Source organism: Oxyura jamaicensis, chromosome 2 (assembly GCF_011077185.1).
Source record: "Oxyura jamaicensis isolate SHBP4307 breed ruddy duck chromosome 2, BPBGC_Ojam_1.0, whole genome shotgun sequence".
Classification (NCBI taxonomy): Eukaryota; Metazoa; Chordata; class Aves; order Anseriformes; family Anatidae; genus Oxyura; species Oxyura jamaicensis.
In genome coordinates this window covers 91,742,346-91,759,214 of record NC_048894.1, presented here as the reverse complement: position 1 = coordinate 91,759,214, position 16,869 = coordinate 91,742,346, and the positions used below count along the sequence as shown (strand labels likewise).

Here is a 16,869-nt window from a genome sequence, read left to right as displayed (position 1 = left end):
AATGAAAAAAGAGTTCCACTCCAAAACACATGGCACTTTTGAAACGGAAGGTGGTTCCTATGCTCTATGAGGAGCCAAAGATTTAAGGGATTTCACGCATGGAAACCCACTGGGGTATTTATTTTTTTATTTCTAGATATGTTTATTGTGGCAATTAAAGGAAAAAGCTCTCCTTAAGTCTTTACAGAACTTGTATACCTGTAGGATTTCCATGGTCATGGGTATGCGAAGGGGTGAACTGTAGGCTCAAAATTTCAGAGTTGTGGAAAAGCGTACTTTAGGTCTAGGAGAACAGAGGCAATCAGGGAAGAAGGGTGGCTGCCACCCTTCTGAGCACAACAGTTAGAGCCTGAACAAGCAACAGAGCCAGGTGTAGTGACTACGGAGGTTCCTGGAAGCTGAACATGTACCCTAAGTGCACTGGAATGCAGAGGCAGCAGCACGGTGATGTGCATAATAGAGGCACACTGTTAGGTTATCACTGAAACCTTAACTGAGAGAAAAACATAAGCATTGTCAACGTTTCTACTGTATGTGAGGATACAACTTCAAGTTTATATATAATTTTAGTATTCAAACATGTCTCCCTAACTCCAGTGAGGCTCTCCTCAATCTGTTTGTTTAAATATTATTTTAATTAGCATCGTTTGGATGTTTTGTCCATAAAGTCCTATTTGTATCTTAAGCCTGGAAGACAATGCAAGACCGATTAACCTCAAGTGTGATCACACTATTCCCCTCTCAGAGTACTAATACATACATTTTTGATATATATACATACACACAGATACATATGCATACACACATATGTATTTCTATAAATGTATGTATATATGCATAAGATTTATGCGACAAGCATCTTAATCATAGTCTCTTCCAAAGATCTGTCTCAAAATCAGTGTTGCTTAAAAAAGGCAGCGTTGAGGCAGCACGCAACACATGCATAAAGAGCACAGTGTGCTGCCCACATAGGGGCCACAAATCTCACTTTTCTGTTGATAGAGTACAGCCTTCAACTTGGTAAATTACTCTAAAGTGACTTCTGTTTAGCTCCTTCTGATCCCTATGGAAGCTTGCAAATCTCTGGAGCACACTGCAGTCTGCAATACAAACACACAGAGTTTTAGAGCATGCATAGCTCGCTGGAGCATCTGCTGTTTGTAAAAGGAAAGGCACCAACACTGCACGTCCCATGCAAATACAAATACAGTGAAGAGTAGAAATGGAAACACAGAAAGAAAACGTAACAGCTTCAGACTACAACTGTGATTGTCCCTACTCTTCACAGCAGAACACATGAAACACCATTGCTCTCCCTATCGTTTTCCTAACATTGCTTTTTCCACCCTCTTGAACTTCTGTAGTTCAATAGCTAGTTCCCAATATCTCAAATACAACCACATAAGTCTTCCATTTTGACTTCTGCTTCTGTTCAGCATATTGCCACAGTAGTTATCATGTTTGAAAATATCTTTTAAGCCACTTTCCATATGTAGAGCCATAGCAACAGGATCAGTTGCCGCTTTAACTAGCAAATTTTTCTCTATTTCTAGTCTCTGGCTTCTGGGTACCACAAGACTGCAGTAGATCTCCTGTCTTTCTTTAAGTCCATCTTCAAATTCTTTTAGCAAAACATTGGCTCTCTTTTGCCATTCTTCTTCCTTGGCCAGGCAACTTTGGTACAAGTTACCCGCTGCTCCCGAGTGCAGAAGAACTTGTTTCTCCCTCTCCAACTTCTCCTGCTCCTGTTCTAGGATTTTCCTCTCTTCTACTAGCTTGCGGCTCTGGGACACGAGGGCTTCACGGTAGCTCAGGGTCCTGTTGCGCTCCTTTTCAAGCTCCAGCTCCAGGTGAGCAACCGCGCGACGGCTTTCTGTGATTGTATCCCGGTATTTGGCTTCTAGGTCTTTCTGTAGAGACGAATGCTTTTTGTAATACTCATTTTTTTCCTTTTCTATTTCTTTCTGACATTCTCTGGTCCAGATCCAACCTGAAATATATAAATGGGGTTAGAGAAATCCGCAGAATGGGTATGGATAATTAATTTTGCCCCCGATAGAAGTAACTTAGTGGTAAAAGTGGTTTTTCCTCCCTGCTTTCAGCCAGTTCAGACCCCCTGGGAGGCCTCACGGCGGCCAGGTGCCTGCACTTGGCGCTACTTACGGAAGGCCGCCAGGCCCAGCATGGGCACCAGCAGGGCGTAGTTCCACCGGCCGCCCTCCTCGCCAGGCTCCCTGCGGTTGGGCAGGATGTTCCAGCCGGGGGGCTCGTTCAGGTTGTTCATGGGGGCGCCCTGCTGGCTGCCCGCACCGGGCCCGCCGGGGCAGGCGGGGCCGGGCCCTGAGGCGGGGAGCTCGGCAGCGCCAAACGGACGCCTCAGCGCCCTCGGGCCACTTCGGGTGCCCTCGGGGCCACTTCGGGCCTCTTCGGGCACCTTCGGAGTGCCCTCAGGGTACCCTCGGGACCCTTCGGCTGCCTTCGGACCCCTTCGGGTGTCTTCGGAAGCCTTCGGGCCGGCGCAGCGCCCGGGGAAGCCGCTGCTACCCCTGAGCTGTCGGCCCCTCCCCTCTCGGCTGTTCCATTAGAAGCACGGGGGGGACGCCAAAGGGGGAGCAGCGAAGTTACTCGCTCCAGCGCTGAGCGCTGCCGGGAGCCGGGCCGCGTCTCTGCCCGCTCTCGTTGTGTGTGCGTGGAGAAAGGTTTGGGGTGACTCCTCACGCGTGTAGCCACGGGCACCCCCCCCCTTCCTCACTTACTTGGTTTATCCCTCCGGGGCCTCACCGGATAACGGCGCCGTTAGCGGCGGCCCCGCGCATGCGCGCTGCTTGATCTCTCCCGCGGCTCCCTGCGAAATGGCGGCGGCGGTGGTGGCGGCGCGGGGTTGTGCGAGGCGGTGGCTGCGGCCGGCGGCGCGGGCGGTGAGTCCGGGCCCTGACCGGGCCCTGACCCTGACCCCTCCCCGCAGGCGGCACCGTGACCTTGGCGGGTCAGCCCCGGGGTCGGGGCCGTCTTTGCCGTGGGGCCGCTCGGCGGCGACCCCGGGCGCCTGGCCGAGAGCCGGCCGGGCGTTGGGCACGGGGGGCGCCTCGTGAGCGGCTCCCGGGGCTGTCCCGAGGTGTCTGCGGTGGCCGGGAGCCGGTGGGGCAGAGGGAGGGCAGGGCCGAGCAAAGATCGCAGTCCGGCTACAGGGTGCTCTCCCTGAAGAGAAACGTAGAAAAGAGTGCTGTAAGCACAGCTGTAGCTGTCCCTGTTTTGGACAGAAAGCCTGGGAAAATGCCTTTATTTTTTTTAGATGGCAGTAAAGTGGCCCTGAATGGGCCTTTCATCTTATAAGGCCCGCAGTAGCATAACAATTCAGGAGGAGTGCAGTCAGTAGCCACGCTTAGAGCAAAATCTCCTTCTGCTCTGTGGAGTTGTTTTCATAATCGTTTTGAGCAGGACTTACGGCAGAAATCTTTGTGTGTAGATTTAACAGAAAAGTGCACGTGGATGGGAATAACAGTTCTGAAAGCTTCTCTTTAGCAGAAGCTGATATATAGAAAGGAGTCTACTAGAATTGTGTGTTTTTTTTTTCTCTTTTTTTTTTTTTAATGTATCTATAATCCTATGATGAAGAATATCTTTCATAACTTAACCAACAGGACCATGGAAGTGTGGTATAGCAACTTCAGAAAACAGGCATTTCCTTCAGAAAAGGAAATTAAGTGCAAAGCATTGTGGCAAAGCTCTCACTGGACATTGTAGCAGGCTGTTTGCTTTGTTTACTCTGGAAAAAAACAGGTCAACTTCTTTTTATGCTTTAGGGCATAACCACTGTTTATACTTTCTCTAAGTGACACTAAGCATGTGCAAACCTGTTGTTTGCGTGCTGTCTTTACACACAGCAAAGATTTTCTTTGCTGTGTGCGGTAACCAAATATGTTGTTCACCCACAAGAAATAACTTATTGCAGTAACAAGAGCTGCACTGCTATCGGGACATTTCGGAAACCAGCAGCAGCAGCAGTGTATTCTAGAGAACGCGTGGCTGCCAAATCTGAAGTGTGCGGTGTAGCCCAGCATGTCAGTTGGAGTTCTGCTAGTCTAAACCTCAGCTGATCTCAGGCCTTTGGAAGCACTTTATGTGGAGGATGCCCTATTTTAGCTTGATGTGAGATTGTTGGGTGAGTTGTCTTGCAGGTAAACTACATCTGGCACTTCTGTTTCATCTGGCTGCCAGCAAATTGCTTAATCCGACTTTGTTCGTGCAGTGTTAATGAAGGTGACTTAATATGGGAAGATGGACGTGGAATTGCCCCGAAGTGTGATAACAGAGCAAGGGAGAAGGGAGGGGAATCACTGCTGAGAAGGGGTGCTAGCCAAATTCCTTAGGAATGGCTTTAATACTGATCTTATGTAAAGATCTTACGTAAATCTCTTGGCTGTTTAAAATAAAGGCAAAAAAAAAAAACAACACACAGAAGTGTGTTAACAAGTATGATGACACATCAGATTCACTGTTGTGCAAGAAGATAATTTGAAGAAACTACAAGAGATGGTAAAACTAGATCAAGGAGAGGGTAATGTCGTTCACTTCCGGGGGCGGGAAGAGATGGTTATTGGGAAGTTCCAGAGAAGCTCGGCTTGTTAGCATGTTGTAGGGTGATTAAACAGTAGCTGTAACAGTTGCTGGAAAAGGCAAATACAATCCCAAAATGCAACAGAGTGCTATTTCAAATAGAGAAGTGATGTGCAGGTCACTGCTATGACTGTCTTGCTGTTCTAATTAATCAAACATGCTCAATTAGATGCATTTTTCTGAATGGTGTAGAGAAGGAATACTAAGTTCCAAGAAATTGCTGATTTATACTGCAGAGATTAAAACTCTGTTTGTTTTAACCTATCAAAGCCAAGACTGGATAGTGGGTAGGTGCGAGCGTTGTCTTTTCTGAATTTATTTTGTTTTTGAACATGCCAGGGGAGACAGAATAACCCTACAGAAAGGGAAAACTGTGCCCCTGTGCTTCAATCAGAAGTGAATAAATTGTTTTAAATTGCCTACTAATTAATAGAGAATGAAAGCAAGAAAATTATATCTGGCTTTTGAAACGATGATATGGAACAGCCTTTCCCACCACGTTTTTTTTCACTATTCTTAAGTACCTGTAATAAAATTCTGAGCATTTTTTGACCTACGAGACATATTTTACAGTAATGCCTGTGGTTCTCATAAAGCCGTCTTCATCTTTGCTTACATAAGAAGAGTGGAATAATACAGGGTATGAACTGCTAACTAACTTCTGCCAGTGCAGCCTCAGAGAGGTCTGGGAGACTGGTTGGTTAGAGTGAAGTGAATGGTTAGGCTGTGACATTCTGTTACTTGCAGCTTTTGTCTCTCATCCCGTCAGAACTGTTGTTTTTCCTAGTTATGAGTGAAGAAAAGCCCAAACATGTAACATGTAATTCTAAAATAGGTTGAGGCTATATTTGTGAATCAGTGGCAAGTAAATGGTTCTTATAAAGGTGGAGTAGTTGATAACGCTGAAAATCTTTCTTGGGGAAGCATTTGACCTACAACAGTTGTCTTGATTTTTTTCCACAGTGGCCAGCGGCGTGCCAGACTCTTGCACGCAACTTTCACTTCACGGTCTATGGAAAGAAACATGCTTCCACTAAGGTTTCTGATTCGGTACGTTTATACTTTTGTGGATCTTAACTAACAGGTCAGTGCTTCAGAGAGATGCTGCCCGGGACGGATTTCTGTGTTGTGTCTGGTGCTTGGCTGTAGTGGAGTGTTGTGTACAATTAAGTAACGAGATGGAGTTGCTGAAATACACTGCTTGTGTCTACATCAGGTTGGCTTAGTTTGAATAGCTGTGACCATAACAAACTGATTTTTTTTTCCTAGATTTCTACACAATATCCAGTAGTGGACCATGAGTTTGATGCGGTTGTTGTGGGTGCAGGAGGAGCAGGCCTGCGGGCTGCATTTGGTTTGTCAGAGGCTGGATTTAATACAGCGTGTGTTACGAAGCTGTTTCCCACCAGATCTCATACTGTTGCTGCACAGGTGAGAAATGAGGTAGAACAAATATGTAAAAAAAAAATAGGCTCTGTAAGAGCTGATCTGGATATGCACATGGACATGATGTGCTAAGGCCCCTCTTCCACTGTAAATATTATGTAGCCCTCCAGAATTGTTTCAACTAAATGTATATGTGTAGCTTCTATTTGATTCTTTTTCGTTGCATTTTGTGTAACTTTGCATGCCATTGTGTTATACAAAAAGTAGTAAGGCAAGGGCTATTGTGAAACTGATAAATTGCATGGATTTTTCACAACTGTGTTATATCTGACTTTACTGTATCACTTGTTTGTAGGGGCATAAATGCTATGAAATTCTAATACAAACTACGAAAACCTACTGAAGCTGTACTTGACTGATAAAATTCTAGGAAAACGTATTTTCATTTTCAGGGAGGGATCAATGCAGCTCTGGGAAATATGGAGGATGATAACTGGAGATGGCATTTCTACGACACAGTGAAAGGCTCCGACTGGCTGGGTGACCAGGATGCCATACACTACATGACGGAGCAAGCCCCAGCCGCGGTGATAGAGGTGAGAGTCACTGGCACTGATTGCAACTCATTTCATTCACAACAGGGTAGCTCCCAGAGAGATCTTCTTACTAGGAACATGGTAAAGTAACTCCCTGCTTATTATGCACAACTTCCTGATGCCTGTATTTGGGTTCAACAGCTGGAGAATTATGGGATGCCATTCAGTAGAACAGAAGAAGGAAAAATTTACCAGCGTGCATTTGGTGGACAGAGTCTTCAGTTTGGAAAAGGAGGACAGGCTCACAGATGCTGTTGTGTTGCAGACAGGACAGGACACTCGCTGTTACATACTCTGTATGGCAGGGTAAGAAACTGTCAAGTACAACTTGTCTTTTTATTTCCAATGGTATCTTCTGACGTTGGAAGAAAGAAACAAAATGACTTGCATACATATCAATGAGCAATCTGAGAGAACGAGTGATGCCAGTTCTGGATTTCCTTTCTTTTTGAGGCACTGTGGAAGGATGCCACCTAGGTGATGCTTACTTTTTTGTCAAGAGTTTATGGAAATTGGAATATACTGAAAGGTCATGAACATTGTGCTTATAATGGTTGTCCTGAAGGCAGTGGATATTAAATAGCATACACTGTTAGCTTTGTGGTTTGAAGTAGTTTTTATTGTTACAGCTTCTGCATCTGTTATCTAGACCCAGACAACATTTATCTAAGCTTTCCCAAATATCTTTTTTTTTTTTCTTTTTTCCACCCTCCAAAGAAGTTGACATTGTGGCTCTGGGGAACTCTGATAAAAGGTACCAGACAGCACTTTTTGTCACTCATCTGAAATCAGGGAGCATGGAGGAATGAGCTATAAATGTGTAAAGGGCTCCACAGCCCTTCTGAGCGTTCTCTATGGCAAGTAAATAACTAGTTTCAGCATCTGGTCCTATCAATTCTACAAAGCTACAAAAGACTTGGTTCTTTTTAAATTTCCGTAAGCTACTTAAAACCTAAAATTAGGTACCTAATAGCTGATGCCTTTCATTTACTTAGTAGTTAGCTAAGTACTGTCCTTCAGGTTAATACTAGACTTGTTGCTGCAATAGAAATAAATGATCAGTGCTGCCAGACACAAATCTGATCCTCGAGGGCATGAAAGAATACATTTGGCTTGATGACGCCTGCTGGTTCTGTTTATATGCTTGGCTTCTGGAGATGGATTCTGCTTCTCTGAGGCAGACCTAGTGATACGTGCTTATACATGTGTCAAGCTCCGCGGCTGACTAAAGTGTTGCCAAACATAGAGTGAAAGAATGCCTCTTGCTGTTTAGCTATGCCTTCTCAGAATTAAGCGGTTTGGTAACTGTGGATCTCTTTGAGCTAGATTAAATTCGTTAGTAAATGTTTATAGAGATTTCTAGGGAAACCGGCTTCCTTGAGAATCGGTGGAAGGTTGTGTGTGTGTGTTTGTTTTTTTCATCCTTACGCAGCCTATATGCATAGAAGGTTTTGAAGAGCAGTTACTTAAGTTTGGGTTTTTTTATCATTATTTTTTTTTTCCTCCAGTCTCTAAGATATGATACCAGCTACTTTGTTGAATATTTTGCCTTGGACCTGCTCATGGAAAATGGAGAGTGTCGTGGTGTTATTGCCCTTTGCATAGAAGATGGTTCTATACATCGTTTTAGAGCAAAGAACACTGTCATTGCCACTGGGTAATGTAATGTTCATGATAAAAGATGGAAAGTTGAGACTGCTGCTAGTTGGAGGGCTGGGTGTCTTGTACAAGTGTCCGACTCCACTGTGGAGGTGACATGTTGACTTGAAATTCAGTCATTTCTTATGGGGAGAGAAGAAAAAAAAAAAAAAAAAAAATCTATTACCTTTGTGTCCAAGTATAAATTCAGTATGAGGTCTAGCTTCAAATTCTAGAACAATGACATAGAGTTGAAATGTGTAAGAGCATTATGTGTGGTCCACAGTGTCTTAGATTTTTAAAGCATGCTATTTAAAGTGGACATTGTTGCAGTGCTATCAAGGTGTGTATGTATCTATAGTATTTTGAGTTTCCTGTAGGAATCACCTTTTCAAGATTCTAACTATTCTCCACTGAAGTTGTTGTTTTCTTGGACCTTCTGTCACTAGCCATTTTTCAACGAAGTGTAACGGGACAATACCAATTTGTTTTGGGTTTGGTTGAACTTGTTACAGGACTTAGCAAAAGTCAGGTGTTTTGCTCGTTAACACTTTTTCCTAGTTCCACTGTTGCGCGAGCAGTGTAGTTGAGTATATGTTTGGATGGTTTTATGGCTTTTTTTTTTTTTTTTTTTTTGCTTTGTCTTGCTAATTTTGTTAACTCTTTGTTCTTTAGAGGGTATGGCCGCACTTACTTCAGTTGCACGTCTGCACATACTAGTACAGGCGATGGCACTGCTATGGTCACGCGAGCTGGCCTCCCCTGCCAGGACTTGGAGTTTGTACAGTTTCACCCTACAGGTATGGAATATGATTACAGAGTACGAAATAACACTTGCAACATTGTTTTTAATATGATGAGAAGATTTTTTTGTGGGTTTAGAATGAGCTCGTCAGTTTGCATTTTTGTGCAACACCTCGTTACTTTATTAGATGCTTCTGGTAGATGTTCAGACTTGCCTGCAGCTGCTGCAGAATATAAATCTGTGAGTACACCTATTATGAGAAAGGTCTAAGCTGATATAATACCACTTAAAAGCAACACCTTTAAATTTATAATACTAAAAGATTTTACAAATTCCTAGTTGCAACTCCTTCACCTCTGAAACTTGTTTTCTCTTGTGTTTTAAAATATAAAAGGATACATCTGCTATTTGGTATTAAGTACAGGAGCAGTAGGATAGATTGAAAGGGTAGGAAGTTACATACTAGAATCTTTTGTGAAAATTGAGTAGCTGAAGTCAAGTAGTTGAAGTAAAGGTATATATTTTAGACATATTAAAATGTGTTTTATAGCATGAGATCTTTATCTAATCTGTGGATAGCATGGTCACAGACTAATTTTTTTTTGTTTGTAGCTAAATAGATGCTAAGTTTTAATTTGTGATAAATGGTGAACTTTTGAACTGTTTAACAAATATAACATTGTAAAAGTAATCATAAAGAGATGCAATGTTCATTTGACACAACTAAGTTTTCTCTAGTCAAAGATGTTTAATTGTCTGGTAATTATGTTAAAGGTTACGGAATTACCAAGTGCATGGGTTTTGTCAGGATTCTTATTTTCTATGATGACCAATGCTGAAGACTAATGGATAGTCTTTTTCTTTGGAGAAGGAAGGCCGTACTCAGTAAGCTTTTACATTCCACACAGTTTGAAGCCATCCTGCACTGCCTTAGCACAGGAGAAGAGGCAGCAGAAGTGAGCAGACTGACCTTGAGATAATCAACTTCTGGTTTACTTTGAAATCTTGAACAAAGTAATTGCTGAAGGTCTACAAAATCTTTGTAAAATTCTCCTTGCGTATTGGTGGGTGCAGTTCTCTTCTCGTTGTAATGTTTTAGATACCATGGGTGTTCCAGATGAACTTGCTCACCTTCCAGAAGGAATGCTTAAAAGGAGTAACAGCACTCATTTCTAATATCAGGGTAGAATTAAATTTAGCCATGTGACTTATTTGCAGTATTTTAAACTAGACTTAGCTTCCGTAATCCTGGCTGTGTTGGCTAGGAATTTGGCTTGAGAACATTTCAAGTGATGGTTGTTTTCCTTCTTTGCAGGTATCTATGGGGCTGGCTGCCTTATAACAGAAGGGTGTCGTGGAGAGGGAGGTATTCTAATTAACAGTCAAGGTGAAAGATTCATGGAGAGATACGCACCTGTTGCTAAAGATCTGGCTTCCAGGGATGTCGTGTCTCGTTCTATGACCATAGAGATACGGGAAGGAAGGTTAGTTAAATACTCTAATGAAGCTGCAGAATGAATGCTTAATTGTATTAGATTATATGCAATACAATAGTTCATTTGTTAAACACTGAATAATTAATGAGATAGAGCTTTAATAACTGTTAGCTGAACACTGCATTCCGGACAGAAATTTAGCTTGTTGCTTCCTAATGTCCGCTAGAGGGAAACAGAAGATGTTATGGGTTTCCTGTTTGAATTCCTTGTGTCTAGAGACAGTTGCTCGATTATCAGAAGGTTTTACATCTTTCTGTGGAGATACGGTTGTTTAAAGCCTTAAATACCGTGGATTATTGTAAAAGGAAAGCTGGGAGGAGAAGAATGCACTTAAATTCTGCCATGTTCAATAGTCTTTTCAAATATGTTACTATTTTTGTCAGAGATGAATTTTAAATTTTAATTATTGGAAAGGTAATCACAAATGAAACATAGTAACTTAGAAAAATTACTGACTTTTGCAAAAAATTCTCTTGTGTGATCCACTGTTGATGCTCCTGTTTTTTTATTTTGATAGGGGCTGTGGCCCTGAAAAAGATCATGTGTATTTGCAGCTGCACCATTTACCACCACAGCAGCTGGCAACTCGTCTCCCAGGAATTTCAGAAACAGCTATGATATTTGCTGGTGTCGATGTCACTAAAGAGCCTATTCCTGTTCTGCCCACCGTGCATTATAATATGGGAGGTATTCCTACTAACTACAAAGGACAGGTAAGTAATGCAGATCATTTTTAGTAGTTTTTTCATCTAGTAATAGGAAACGATTATCCAAAAATAAATGTAAGGGTGCTGAATAACATTATCTAAATAAGTGTTAGTACGATCAACAATTCTGGCCATCAGTTGGAGGATATGATACAGTTGAACAGGGATCAAGCTAATACTCTGTTACAATGTTTAATTCACTGTGCCTCATGTAATCCTTACATTAAAACAGACTCCTTCAACTCATACGAGTTATATGCCAATTTGATGCTGTCAATTGATTTTTTTTCTGGTTCAGTGTATTCTACTTATTTTTAAGTAGAATTATTCTACCTATTTTTTAATGCGTATTTTCCCTTGGCAATGCATGCAGATCAGATTTGCTTCCTATGCTTGTCTGACTTGCTGCATAATTGTGAAGTAATATATGGTCTGTTTCTTAAGTATGACTAAAGAAATCTTAGGTTTTAACACTAGCTGTATTTATTACTTACCCTGTAAAACAGATATTTTTAGTTTTAGGGTTGGGGAAATCTTCATATTGTTGTTTCATCCTTACTTGCACGTGGCATTTGAAAAATAAGGAGGCTTGCATTCTTAAAAACTGATTAAGAAATGAATATTAATCAACTATCTGAAATATTAGGTGATAACACATGTGAATGGTGAGGATAAAGTGGTACCTGGCCTTTATGCCTGTGGGGAAGCAGCATCTGCATCTGTCCATGGTGCAAATAGACTTGGAGCAAACTCCCTTCTGGATTTGGTGGTTTTCGGCCGTGCTTGTGCCCTTACTATTGCAGAAACGTGCAAGCCTGGTAAGTCTCACAGTTTATCTCACTCTTATGCAGACATTTACCTTTATGTTTTTATTTCTGCACAACACAGAGTTGTTGCTACCTACTTCAAAGTAAGAACGCTAGGTGTAGACTATTATTTGTTAGAAAGTGCAGGAATTGGTGTTTATACTTTTTATATGCAGCTCCTAACTGTGCAACTGCTTGTCATTAAGATTTGCTTTGTAAGCTGATTGACTTAAAACCAGTACTCAGTTTTGCTGTTGGCAAAAACAGTTGATATTTTTCACAAACTAGCAAAACAAAATATTGAATATGTAGGTTTCTCTGCATCCTGCACTACATCTTCTACATCAGTGTAGTTTGTTTTATACTTAATTCTTTCATATGGTACAATTTGTTGCCACCTTGTTGATTTATAAGGTGAACTGCATATGCAAGTAATAGAAGAAATAAATATAAAAAGTTGTAACATCTCATCCACCATAAATGGATTATCACTGTTATATGTTAGTTTTAAAACAATCTGGTCTTAAAACAAACAAAACACCACCAACACTCATAAGAGGCAGTTATATTGCAAGAACAACTGAATTCCAGTAGTTACTTGTTTTCTCATATCTTGGTGTCCAAATGAGTAAGACTGTTTGTACAGACTTGGACTGAAAAAAAAAAACAGGGTATGAAGTAGTTGTTTGTTATGAAATTGGTTTAGGTCTACCAGTGCTTTTTGCTCTCAGTTACTGCAAACATTTGTGCTCAGACCACACTTTCTGTGGTTCCTCTGAGTTTGAAGTTGTGGGAGGGTTTTTAACTAGTCTGAATGTAAGGCTATGTGAGAAATGAAGTGTGCTTTTGAGGTGCTGTGTGGCTGGTTAGTTTAGCCATGTTTGTTACCCAACAACAGCTGGATTCCTCTATTGGTGAAAAGATACAGGGCTCTTAATGGGACCAAGAGAAGGTGGGAGAATGAGGAGACAAGGGAAGTGGAAGAGAAAGTGGTTAGGAGCCACAAGCAGTGAGACTTATTCCATAGTTCAGAATAATTTGTATCAAAATGCAGTTTTTAAGGAATTAACAGCAGAATTTAGCCAGAGGTACTAGCTAGATTCCCTGCCAACTATCACAGGAAAAAATGTGATTTATATATTTCACTGATAATTTTATTTTTAAGTATTATGGATACTTCTGGTTGGGGGTTCAGGAAAGTAACAGTAAACCTGTATCTCAGACAAAGAAATAATTGTTTTACTCAAATCTGAGTCACAGTAGTTACTTCTTTGTGAATCTGCCAGAAAAAGTCACCTGCTAAGCTTACTGAATTTTTCCTTGACAGGAGAGCCAGTTCCTTCCATTAAACCAGATGCTGGTGAAGAATCAGTTGCTAATCTTGACAAATTAAGATTTGCTAATGGAACCATAAGAACTTCAGAAGTGCGACTTAACATGCAGAAGGTAAGCTTGGTGAAGTCCTCAGCAATAAGGGGGGAGAAGCTGTGAGCAAAAGAGGTGGATTGCTTGCTTTGCTAAGCACGCTATTGAGGATTTGCTTTGCAGAAATAAAAAGAACTTGTGAGAAGATTGTATATGTGCAATAGAGGCTCTGTCTCAGTTTCAGCACTTTGCTTCTTCCCTTCATGGTTACCTTGTTACACACTGCATAATAGAATGGGTTTTCCTCTGTTTGGGGTGAACAGGAGAATGTTATTTCTTGTTCATCGTGCTGCAGGCCTGTCTGAAGTGAGAACAGCTCTGCTGAAGCTAATGAAGTTATGTGGGATGTTATGCACATAAAGCATTTGAAACTGATTTCTTTCTACTGTCTTGCAGACAATGCAAAGCCATGCAGCTGTATTTCGTACTGGCTCTGTACTACAAGAAGGCTGTGAAAAACTTAGCCAAATTTATAGTGATCTGGCGCACCTAAAGACATTTGACAGAGGTAATTGGATAGCAAATAATATACCTTGATCAGAGTACTTCTTGGGAAAAGTGTTTTTTTTTTTTTCTTAGACCTTCTGTTTTTTCCTTTTTTTTTTTTTTAACTTGGACATTTTGAATCTTTAGAAATATTTAATAGAGCCTGAATTCCTAAACATGGTAATCAGCAAAGTATTTGTTCTTATTAGACATTTTCTAGTTGTATGCTCTTTTAAAGAAGTAGACACTGAAATCAGAATTAACTCTGTAAGTGCTACTGTTGTCTCGGAATGTGATGTGAAGTTGCTCAAATGCTAAGAGGAACTTTGTAAATATCTTCTGAAAAGGCTAGTCAGTTGTCAAAAGGTGGTAAAACACTGTTTTTAGGGTGAACACAGCTTTATTTCTTCAGCTGAGCAGATAGCTCTGCATACAGATCCTGTCTTGCAGTGTATCTTAGGAGGACTTGGTTAATTAAGTGCAACTGATGATGTACCCTTTCTCCACTCCAGTTGTGCGTTTCTCTCCATCTACTACATGCTCTTAGACGTTTATTCGAACACTGAAATTAAACTGGCTTTCGTGGATACCTCTCACCAAGCATCGATAAAAGAAATGTTGCGATAGCTTAGAATGTAGGAATTAAAATGAAAGTACATTCCTGTAAGGAACTTGGGGTCTGCACTGGAGATGCTTAACAAAGGAGAACCTTGTATAACTAGCAGGTTTCCCCCCCCCAGTTTAAGGATCAGCACTAAGATAGAAGTAAATTAAGAAATAATTTGTTTGTAGAACACCTTCCTTAGTATTTTAATATTTGACTAGGTATTGTGTGGAACACTGACTTGGTGGAGACCCTGGAACTGCAAAACCTGATGCTTTGTGCTCTCCAAACCATTTATGGTGCTGAGGCTCGCAAGGAGTCCCGGGGTGCTCATGCCAGAGAGGACTATAAGGTATGCATTTTCTGTGACCTGGGCATAGCATTGCTTGTTATGTGTCCTGGATGAATTATGTAAACATCTTAATTTCTTGGAAGTCTTCAGAATACTGAGTTAAGGCTAATGTAGTATTGGTAGTCTCATCTGCCCTGCTCTATTTATTTATTATATATAAAATGGCCAGTGCATGCAACAATGGGTAATCTTCTTGAGAGAAGAGTAGTTCCATGAATGCATTGGAATTATTAGAGAGGTCAAAGCAGGAGCATAATAAAACCTGTTTATACATTCATGACCTTATTAAAGCAGAATAACCATTCTGTGCAAGAAATGTTATCTTAAATGCTGAAGTTCAACAAGGACTTGGCACTTTGATGTGGTCAGTGTTAAGGTAAAGATTGCTGGCTCTTATGAGACGTATTACAGTTGTAATTGGAATGCAACTAATAATGTGGTTATAAAGTGATTTACAGATGCCAATTTCTGGTCTATGTTAACATAATTTTCTCCCTAGGTACGGATAGATGAGTTTGACTATTCCAAGCCGCTCCAAGGCCAACAGCGCAGGCCATTTGAAGAGCACTGGAGAAAGCACACCCTTTCGTATGTGGATGTCAAGTCTGGGAAGGTGAGTGGAGTCTGATGCTTGAGGACAGCTGTTAATATCCTTTTCAAGGGAGTAGACTTCCAGTACCATTCATTCCATTCAGTACCACTTCTGATAAAAACTATTTTAATAAATTCATCTGGTGGTAAATTGGGGGAACGTAAATGTTTCTTGTAGTTTGCCAATTTGTCATTTACTACAGAATGAAATGAATAATGGGAAAACAGCTTAACATCAATCAAGTCATTCCGTTATTCATGTTATTCAGTCATTCCTGTAGCTAGCATGTTTAGATAGAAGTTTTGTCTTAATTTTTTCCATTCTTTTTTGTTTTAGGTTTCCTTGAAATACAGACCTGTAATTGACAAAACTTTGAATGAAGAAGATTGCTCAACTGTTCCCCCTGCTATTCGCTCATACTAGTTCCTTACATCCAACTTGCAGTCCTCTCCCAGAGAGGGTTAGTGTACATAAGCATAGCACAGGCGAATCAAAATACTATTGTAACTATCAGTTAATGAAAAATGTTGTCTAGAAGCTTCTCCAGATTATGTTCTGCTCCTCGGTGTGGAATGCAGGACAGCTTCTGTTCTTTCACCCACCTTCTGAAACTGAAAGGGAAAACACCAAATGCGTCTGAAGTGATTAAAATCTCATCACAGTATCCATATGTTATGTATATAATGTCTTTATTTTGAATGTATAGTTATTTCTTTATTTTAAGAATAAGAAATGCATTGCAGTAGTTCTAGACAAGACTGAGATGCTGAATTTTATGATACAGGGTTTTAAAATTAAGCATTAAAATTGCTGATTGTAAGTAACATGAAAGAAAAGATGGTGCTATAGTAACTATAACTTTTTTTTTCTAAAGCTAAAATTGTAAAAATAGAAATAATGCTATTGCTTTATGGAAGGAAACAATATGCTTCTACTCCAGCAGATAACAAGTGGAATTTATTTTCTCAAAATTATACCGTGAGTAGATTATAATCTTTATAGCTATCTTTGCTATCTGTGGAATTTGTGAAGCCGATTTTGTGGTGTTCTGTGGGTATTTCCTAGACCATCTTTTCTTTCAGAGGAACTAAGGCTCACTTCTGCCAAAAGCTCATTTAAATGTTGAGGCTTCTCTGACTTGAACTTTTGCTTTAGTATGAAGATGTAAAGGCACAAGCACTGCCCTTTTGGCAGGACTGAAGTACAGTTCCACAAATGAGCATTAAGCACTTCCACGTTTTTGTTTGTGTGTTTCTGCACTTGCTGAATGTTTTATTCCCTTGCTGCTGCTGGAAAAAAAATACATGGTATCTGCCTCATTTAGCGTTTCTGTGCCGTGTATCAGGGGTTTTACTCAGCCTTGGCTGGGGAGCAGCGTCCAAGTGTCTCGCTTGGGTGGGAAGGGCAGGGGCCCTCTTC

At 41.0% G+C, this 16,869-nt stretch overlaps 2 protein-coding genes across 2 annotated transcripts; one reads left to right on the top strand and one right to left on the bottom strand.

Moving 5' to 3' along the window:
• Positions 1-547: 547 nt before the first annotated feature.
• CCDC127 (coiled-coil domain containing 127) lies at positions 548-2,334 on the bottom strand. Its single transcript, XM_035317474.1, has 2 exons — positions 2,164-2,334; positions 548-1,990 (listed from the first exon to the last, which is right to left on the bottom strand). Exons 1-2 carry the CDS (start codon positions 2,282-2,284, stop codon positions 1,317-1,319), a joined length of 795 nt encoding a protein of 264 aa, XP_035173365.1. The 5' UTR covers positions 2,285-2,334; the 3' UTR covers positions 548-1,316.
• Positions 2,335-2,755: 421 nt separating this feature from the next.
• On the top strand, positions 2,756-16,751 carry SDHA (succinate dehydrogenase complex flavoprotein subunit A). Its single transcript, XM_035317450.1, has 15 exons — positions 2,756-2,918; positions 5,581-5,667; positions 5,887-6,048; positions 6,456-6,599; positions 6,741-6,905; positions 8,108-8,256; positions 8,913-9,037; positions 10,298-10,466; positions 10,996-11,191; positions 11,832-12,003; positions 13,319-13,437; positions 13,813-13,924; positions 14,728-14,858; positions 15,358-15,471; positions 15,787-16,751. Exons 1-15 carry the CDS (start codon positions 2,853-2,855, stop codon positions 15,871-15,873), a joined length of 1,998 nt encoding a protein of 665 aa, XP_035173341.1. The 5' UTR covers positions 2,756-2,852; the 3' UTR covers positions 15,874-16,751.
• The last annotated feature ends 118 nt before the right edge of the window (positions 16,752-16,869 follow it).